Raw genomic sequence first — 8,948 nt, 5'->3', positions numbered from 1 at the left:
TAGCAGGATAGTCCACAGTTTAAAACGATGAAACGCTAAGTGAAAAAACAACATGAAGTTTCGGGTCCAGATAACCATTCGGTCCTTGCTCACGTTGCCAGCCATTGTCTATTTACATCATTTTAAGACCATATTTGCTAGAGCTTGATGTTTGACCACGTTTTTTTCGCTGAAGCATGTAAATGCTATAACTCCGCCTGTGACCCTTCTAGAGTTACCGCCGGTCCAAAGCCCGGGTAAAGGAGGATGGTTGGGCATGGGGTTAGTGACCCCATCCCGTAGAAAAATAACTCGCTGAAAAAACTCCAACCAGAAAAAATAATTCCAACCATTTAAACTCTGCCCTGGGAGTTAGTAGGTCTTCATTTAGAAGAACTATGACGGCTCGTGGTGAAAGCTCAGTTTCTTCGTAACCCACGAGGCCGATGCCACTTCTAACAACCAGAGCATTAGTTGTTATAGGTATATGGAACGTCCGAACAATGTGGGAGACCGGGAAGACCAGTCAAATGGCAATGGAAATGAGGAGACACCACATGGCAGTACTGGCAACGAAGAAACTAGCAGGGAGATATAGTAAACCAGAGAGACCGGTCAAAGACAAAGAAGGCAGGCCAATCACTGAAATTCAACAACAGCGTGACAGATGGGTAGAGTACTTCGAGACCAGCCACACTGAACCCACCGGATATCGAAGCAGCACACACACACATTCCCATAGATGTCCCACCAACAACGACGGAAAAAATCAGAATGGCTATCAGACAAATCAAGAGCAGGAAAGCAGAAGTACCCGACAAAATACCAGCGGAAGCACTGAAGTCAGACATGGAAGTAACTAGAAACATGCTTCACCATCTATTCAGGAAGAGTTGGGAGGCGGAACAAGTGGCGATGGACTGGAAAGAAGGACACATCATCAAGATTCTAAGGAAAGGAGATTCGGGCGAATGTGAAAACTACAGAGGCATTACACTGCTGTCAATACCAGGGAAAGTCTTTAACAGAGTGTTGCTGAACCGGATGAAAGACGCAGTAGACACCTAACTTCGAGATCAACAGGCTGGATTCCGTAAAGATCGGTCGTGCACAGACCAAATTGAGACACTACGGATCATCGTAGAACAATCAGTTGAGTGGAACTCGTCACTGTTCAACAAATTCATTAGTTATGAAGAAGTGTTTGACAATGTAGATAGGAGAACATTATGGAAACTTCTCTGACATTAAGGAGTTCCTGAGAAGATTGTCAACATGATTCGGAACTCATACGACGGACTTCAGTGCAACGTCGTGCATGGAGGACAGCTGACAGACGCATTCGAAGTAAGGACCGGAGTTAGACAAGGTTGTCTACTCTCTCCGTTCCTCTCTCTTCTGGTGGTCGACTGGATTATGAAGACCACGACATCTGAGGGAAAACACGGCATACAATGGACAACTCAGAACCAATTAGACGATTTGGACTTCGCAGATGACCTAGCTCTCCTATCCCATGCACACGGACAAATGCAGATAAAGACAGCCAGTGTAGCAGCAGTCTCTCCATCAGTAAGCCTCAACAGACACAAGGGGAAAACCAAGGTCCTCGAATTCAAAACAGGGAACAGCAATCCAATCACTCTTGATGGCGAAACTCTGGAAGATGTAGAATCCTTCACATACCTGGGAAGCATCATCGATGAGCAAGGAGGATCAGATGAAGACGTAAAGGCGAGGATTGGTAAAGCAAGGGTCGCATTCCTATAGTTGAAGAACATACGAAACTCAAAACAACTGTCAATCAATATCAAAGTCAGGATCTTCAACATGAACGTCAAGGCAGTTCTACTGTACGGAGCTGAAACTTGGAGAACTACTACAACCATCATCAAGAAGGTACAAATATTTATAAATAGTTGTCTACGCAAGATACTCAATGTCCATTGGCCGGATACCATCAGAAACAACCTACTACTGTGGGAGAGAACAAACCAGCTTCCAGCTGAAGAGGAAATTCGGAAAAGACGATGGAAATGGATAGGACATATGTTACGCGAATCACCAAACTGCATCACGAGGCAAGCCCTGACTTGGAATCCTGAAGGTAAGCGGAGAAAAGAGGAAGGCCAATGAACTCATTACTTCGAGAAAAAGAAACAGATGTGAAAAGGATGAATTGGAACCGGAAGAAGCTGGAAAGAACCGCCCAGGGCAGGGTTGGATGAAGAATGCTGGTGACAGGCCTATGCTCCTTCACGAGGAGTAACGGGCGGAAGTAAGTAAGTATATAAATGCTATCAAAGCTCGGTAATGAACCATATACTTGAGGCACTAGATGCAATTATGGGTGACTCACTGCTACCATAAGCCAGAGGTCGTTAGGAAAAACCTTATTTTGCTTTTTTTCTACTACCTATTTGACAGTATCTTTTCTGATTGGATCTATTGAGCACAGAAATATAGGGTTTCTTGATTAGGCGCTCTGCGCAACTGGTTTGAAAATCACCGTTTTCACCTTGCTTCACTTTGCTTCACCATACTTAATGCTATTGAAATGAATATGTTTTTCTTATTACAGGGGAACAATAAGTAAACGTGCTGGAAGAAAAAATAGGATCTGCGTGATGGATAAGACTATCTTCGTAATAACCTTTCCCTTTTGTGGCCCAAATACGTTATTCGATTTCTGAAATATATATGTTGTGCTAGCACGTCGTGTTCTTGTTTCGAGACATTCACTGACCCTTATTTGTATGCTGTTGCTTTAGATCTCCCCTGCTTCCAAATAGACACCGGTAACATTTGTAACAGAATATGCAGTCGAATGTTTCTTTGGAAGATGGATTTTATTCCTTCTGGAAATCTCTTGGACCTGTAAGGATAAAATTTTCAAAATTTACTTTCCAATCTAGAAGCCTCCTACCACTCTTCGATGCTTCGAAAGAGGGGTAAGCCATATTAATTGGAGTTATTTCTTTCCAGGAGATAATGACGCTTCATGATTCTGATGCTATTCTTGTGGCTACAGATTACTACAGAAATCCGTCCCTCGTTAAGCGGTTTTCCAGGGGGAAGTCAAGCCTGTCGTATGTCACTGTCAAAAAACAAAACACTGACTTTTTGAGACATTTTCTTCTAAAGAGGCAATATCGCATCGAAATATATTGTTCCACATCCAAATGTGGGAGAGATAATGAGTGGAGCCTTAAGTTGAAGGTTTGTAGAGCCAGCTATTAGCTTATTTTCAGGCTTCTCCTGGGAACTTGGGTTCAGTAGAAGATCTCCTTACATCCACATCAGATTCAGTTGAAGCTTGTGGACTCAGTGCAGTAAATGTAAAGCAGCTAAACGAACGAATAGTAAGTTTAGTGCAACTTTTACAACCGTGTGCGATTCGCTGCTAATGTTCACCAACCTTGTTGATAACAGACAAAACCATCCGGATATGTGAATGTAACGATTGACTTGGGTTAAACACTTCGTATTTAAGGTATTAAATATCACTTAATGATACTTACAGCGTCAGAATTTTCTAAACAGGGACCGTAGACTACTGGTTTCATCAGAAACTGTCTTTTATGTCTAATTCAAACCATAAGTTTTATATTCTGTAGGGGGTTCAACTATGTAACTTGGAACGTTAGCAAATATGCCACAATATAATAGCTAGTGGAAAAAATTGTGAGAAACGTTCTTAGATAAAAAAGGTTTCTGGTTGTATTTTCAAGTGAGCTGTATATCCTAGTATGAATTCTGGTTCATTTGTTTTTTTTTTTTGGATTGTACTACCGTTTTCTCCATTTATTTAGTGCTATCTTTATTTATGGTCTCTACATTTTCGGTCTCCAAAATTTACATGTATAAACTAAGTAAGTATACTAACACCCTTAAAAGTACACCTAAAGTCAATTCTTAGGACCTTAGATTAATGACATTTCAGTACAATGCTTTTCTGATAATCTAAATAACTAAGTCCTACGTTTATATTAGAATATTTAGGTACTTTCAGCCGGAGTAGCTACGTTCAAATGCCGGGAAGTGCCACTAGGAGATAAAAAAGTTGTGTTACTCTATTACTGCTTTATGTTATAATTGAAGCCACAGGCAAGAGCGTCACAACTGAAATCTTTGGCTAGAACAGTTGGCGAAAGGTTTAATTGTGGCAGCCAGAACATCAATTACTCATCATTATGGCTAGAGAAAAGGTTATTCCGTTAAGCTTGAAGGTGGTTTCCATCTACATAAGATATTCATGATCATTTGGTGATATCTGTTTGGAATTCATTATTCCTGTTCCATGTCCTAGTGTTACAATGTTTTTGATTTTTGTTATTGGAGTTAATTATTCAATCAAACAAGACATTTGCTCTGTATTTCAGCATGTGTGCCTAGCGTTTTGTGAAACTGAAAGTCGGAAGTTTCTTGTTGGTGAATTCATGGACTCAGTGCACCTAGCGAACTTGGAAACTGCTCTTGTTCAACTTGAAACAAGAGAATGCCTTGTCCCTACCGGACTGCTTTCACATCCAGATATTTCGAAATCTGATGTCACACCTTTGGGCAATGCTATTTCGGAGCACGTCAGTTTTATCTTTGAAAAAACTGGGATTTTACCTACTGAGGTAAAAAAGTGTAAGTCCTGAACCTCGGTAATCGATAGACCTTTCTAAGCTATGTTTGATATCAAAAATATCTCTTAATTTCATATATCGTTGAAATTTCGTCACCGTAGTCGATGTTCTTTTATGTTGTTTGCTAGTGATTAAATTGGGATGACCAAAGGTCTTGCTGATCGTATTCTCATTGCTTATTTTTCATACCTCCGTAAAACCTGACTTTCCACATCTGTTAATTCCTCATATCTGCTCTTTTTTTGAAATATCTTAGAGTAATAATTAAAGTTCGAAGATCGGTGATAGTTTTTTGTATTAACTGGAAAAGGCCATTTTTGTGAACCAATAAGGAGCGGATTAGATAGTGAACCTGATTACATTATTCAAAGTTACTGTTCAATTTAATACAGAAGGTTCTACGAACCTAGTTAGAATCAACCATCTATTACTGTTGGTTAGCTTTGTTTTAGTGTCAAACCACTTTCAAAATACCTTCATAAATTAGGGTTAGGCTATAGCCGTATAAATTGACGTGTAGCTTTCATAACAGTCCTAAACCTCCTATTAACAAAAATAGAATAAATCGTTGGGTGTGTATCACCCAAAGGAGCGATTGTTGGTGCTGCCAGAAATTCGAATCTGAAACCCGGTCATAATTTAACACCATGCATTAAATTATTCTTGGTCTCCATCTAATATTGATGTGATAATTGTCAAAAGCATTTGATTCCGGTAATGCTAAAAGAGTATATTATTGAATAGTCTAGTCATCAAAGTTAAATAAGTTTATGCATTTCATCATCTCTAATTAAACACTAACATTTTATTAACCTAAGTAAGTTTTTATCGGTGTGTTTTATCAGTTTACCAACTTCTACTCAATTTAGTCTTAGGCTAAAATTTTCGCAATTTATTAGTACCAGACTTGTTCCGAAGACATCCTCAGAAATCTGTGTTAGCTAAACTTAAGGGTCTTCATTTCCCATACACTAAATGGTACCTCACGTTTTTTGATCTCTCACTACACAAAATTTAAATTAATCAAACAACCATCTTGAATTTATCCGTCAAATTACCCTGTACCACTAGTCAAAAATCCTTTAGACCACCAAAATATACTTATTTTCATACCGATATGTAAGACAAAATGTGGGTTTAATGGGATGAAAAAACGACAACTTTTTGACCACTAGTTATTTTATGAAATCTTCAGTGCGAAATTTAGTCTCTGGTCTAGGAAATTAATGCTTTAAATGACGTTAATCAAGTCTTAAAATTGTAAATCTAAATTGGTGAGATGTGCATCATGTTTACTAAAGCGGAAAATACATGTTTTAAGGTCAGATGAAACCATATCTCTGATCCCATATTTGTTTGTAATTATGAATTATCAAATACTTTTGGTCGTAGTTTAATGTTGCATTAAGTTTAAACCATTAAACTGAGTTCTCCAACTCACAGTAGGAAATCTTTTTTGTGAATGTGGCTGATCAAATGTCGAGGGATTTTTGATTAATGGCAGCAGCTATGATTTTAGTTAGTCCCCATTTTTGGTACTTGTATCTGAAGAGATAAAAACACTGAAATTTTACTCTTAGTTTTGATCCACATTTATATAAATGTGGTTTGGTTCCAGTTATGATCTCATAAAGCTCTTTGTTTTTGCTTATTTAAGCTGAATTCTCGCACACACTTAAACCACAAGACTTGATCTATTTCCTGCGATCTGAAAAAGAAAACTCAAATGGCTCTTTGCTCTACGAGAAAGGTAATCTGTTTTTGAATGCTATTCAGTCAGATGCTACTATTATACCCACCGGAAAGCAAAGATAATTAGATTATTGTGGATTTTAATCACAATCTGTACTTGAAATTCATTTGTTTTACTGGTGTACCTACTTTTAAAAATTTTCTATGCAAAGCAGTTGGCTTTGTTTGGCATTTCATGCTATCGAATCAATATTATAATAAGGCTACAACTTTTCCGTTTGTTGTCTACCTAATCCTTTCTATTATTACTGGTACTGTTAAACTTTCTAACAATCTGGGATTTATCTTGATAATTTCATTTCGCTATGCTAGTGTAGTGTGACAACTTACACCGATTCACATATGTGACAGGTCCTACATTGAGTATGACTGACTGACTGTAAACAAACCTAAAATCATCGCTTCTCGTATGCTTATGTGGATGTATTTTGTAGTAATGTCTCGTAACAAGTTTTCAGTTGAGTTTTAGTTTTTACATTATTATTGAAACTCATGTTAATTATTTTCTGTTCATGAAGCGGTGTCATAGAATGATCATGTAATCAGTAAAATACCCTGAGGCCTGCAATATATATGGTATAGTTTCAAGGGTTTCTAACAGAAATATATACAACTTGTAGAAACTTTCAGATCTTACCAGTAGCCCGAAATTCGACGTCGTTAATACGTGTCAGTCATAGTGAACAAAGAGCTTGGCACATATGATGCTTAAACAACCAGTTAGAAATAATCAACAAAGAGACAGACAAAAATGTATGTCAACGAAAGCTGCTTGATAAGGGTGAACTCAGAAAAATAGACATCAACATAGAGCTCGGCTCAAACAGGAGTTGGTCTAAGTTGTCATATCATGTTAGGTCGACGAAATGAAATTAACAAGATGTACGTCAGAGAAACCGAAATAATGTAGCAGCAACCATAATAAGAAAGAATAAACATTAAGAATGTGGTTCGAAAAGTTGATGGGAAGGTATGTATGGAGGAATATTGGAAACACTGATCTATAGAGGTAGCATGTGAATGCATGCGCGCCACTGAGATCGACTGTGAGCCATGTCACTCAGAGTCTCCGAACATTGGTTACGATAGTCGCACGAACCCCAACCAAGTAGTTTGCGTCTACCAACATGGCTCAGACCAGAAGTTAGTGACTTCAAGAACTAATGCCAAGTTTTGGTTTTACCTCCCCTAACTTTCTTTCAACTGTCTTCAACACTAGTCAGTACTGCGCGTCGTGGTAATCGGTGTTCAGACATACGGAACATGTGGCCCAACCATCTCAGTCGATAAATATTTACAACCTCATCAACGGATTTACCATCATTCCCTAATACCCTGCGTCTAACCTCACTATTACTTACCCGATGATTTCAGAAGATGCGAGCAATACTTTAAGACATCTGTGATCAAATACTTGAAGCTCACGAGCATCCTCTACTCTTAGTGGTCACGTTTCGCAGCCGTAAAGTATAACAACGAACTGCTGCACAGTATACTCGTCCCTTTATTGATAGACATATCTCGTCTTTTCAAATCCATGCAGATATTTCGTCAGACACCAATTAGAGCTGTTCAGACTTTCATCATAAGTGAAGTTGTCGACTACTTCACTCCCTATCCTTAGTTTAGGTGTTGACGTGGGACAGTGCTGAGGCAACAACTTGCATTTAGAGGGGGAGAGACGCATCTCAAACATCCTGGCATTGTCACTCTGTGCTACCTTAAAACTCTACATTTCATTGGCGTCCTCATCAAACAGGACTGTGTCATCTCCGTTCTCTAAGTCGATAAGTGGACCATCTGGTAGGAGTTGAATTCCTGAAAATTCAATCGATAAAAGTAGTAACAGCAAATTGTGTCACTAGTTTATTACTCATATATTATTTTCTTCTATAGCTACCAGTTATTAAACTATTAACAACAAACCAAGTAGTATAAATGTCTACAAAAAAAATGAACTAGTATTTTTCGTACACTTTGGTGTGCATAAAATCATAGATCAAATGTCCAAAACTTGCCATAGTAGTCGATGATATGCAAATTTTATTTCTATTAAAAAAAAATATTAGTCAATGGACCCATTCACGCTCTAAACGTCTTTAATACCTAGCTTCATATTATTCCCAACTCTTGAAAATTAGATCCATTGTATTTTAGCCATTATAAAAATAAGTATATGAATAATCATTACTGTAGTGTTCCCACTATATAGAAAGTTACATCTGTTGATTGCCTCCTTTTAACGTTGTTACATCCGAAGAATAACTCTTAAGTAACTAGATTATATGTTTACATTCCTTCCGTCATAAGCTTTCATTTGGCTATCGCAATACGATTTGCCATTCTTAACTTGTTCCCAACATATCGGTCACAGTATCCCACATTCACAGATACTTTTGGCGTTGTCTTGTATGACATTTCTTTTCTCATTCTGTATTATGATGCGGTCTGGTCTGCTTGTATGTAGACCGAGTATGTCTGAAATATACGATGCACACAGTGGAGTCTGATATTTTTGTTCTAGACTGAACGGTCTGTGCTAGGCGAGAAGTTGCTATACAGAGGACCAATAAGAATTGAGAG

The 8,948-nt window shown here is 38.2% G+C and overlaps 1 protein-coding gene across 3 annotated transcripts in view; it reads left to right on the top strand.

The window, feature by feature from the left end:
- The first annotated feature begins 2,446 nt into the window (after window positions 1–2,446).
- Window positions 2,447–8,948, top strand: part of MSH2_1 (MutS-like protein) — a 59,339-nt gene continuing 52,837 nt past the window's right edge. For 2 of the 3 annotated variants that reach the window (XM_051210418.1, XM_051210420.1), the window contains exons 1-6: window positions 2,447–2,856; window positions 2,895–2,930; window positions 2,965–3,198; window positions 3,231–3,341; window positions 4,362–4,614; window positions 6,271–6,363. In XM_051210418.1, the coding sequence (XP_051070409.1) occupies window positions 2,797–2,856; window positions 2,895–2,930; window positions 2,965–3,198; window positions 3,231–3,341; window positions 4,362–4,614; window positions 6,271–6,363 (787 nt within the window). In that variant the 5' untranslated portion in view covers window positions 2,447–2,796. Of the gene's footprint in view, window positions 2,857–2,894; window positions 2,931–2,964; window positions 3,342–4,361; window positions 4,615–6,270; window positions 6,364–8,948 lie in introns of all 3 variants that reach the window. The other variant, XM_051210421.1, reaches the window with a different exon arrangement.

The sequence above is a fragment of the Schistosoma haematobium genome, chromosome ZW, assembly GCF_000699445.3.
Source record: "Schistosoma haematobium chromosome ZW, whole genome shotgun sequence".
NCBI classification, from domain to species: domain Eukaryota; kingdom Metazoa; phylum Platyhelminthes; class Trematoda; order Strigeidida; family Schistosomatidae; genus Schistosoma; species Schistosoma haematobium.
The sequence above is the reverse complement of the archived record's forward strand: the minus strand, read 5'-3'. Positions and strand labels throughout refer to the sequence as shown.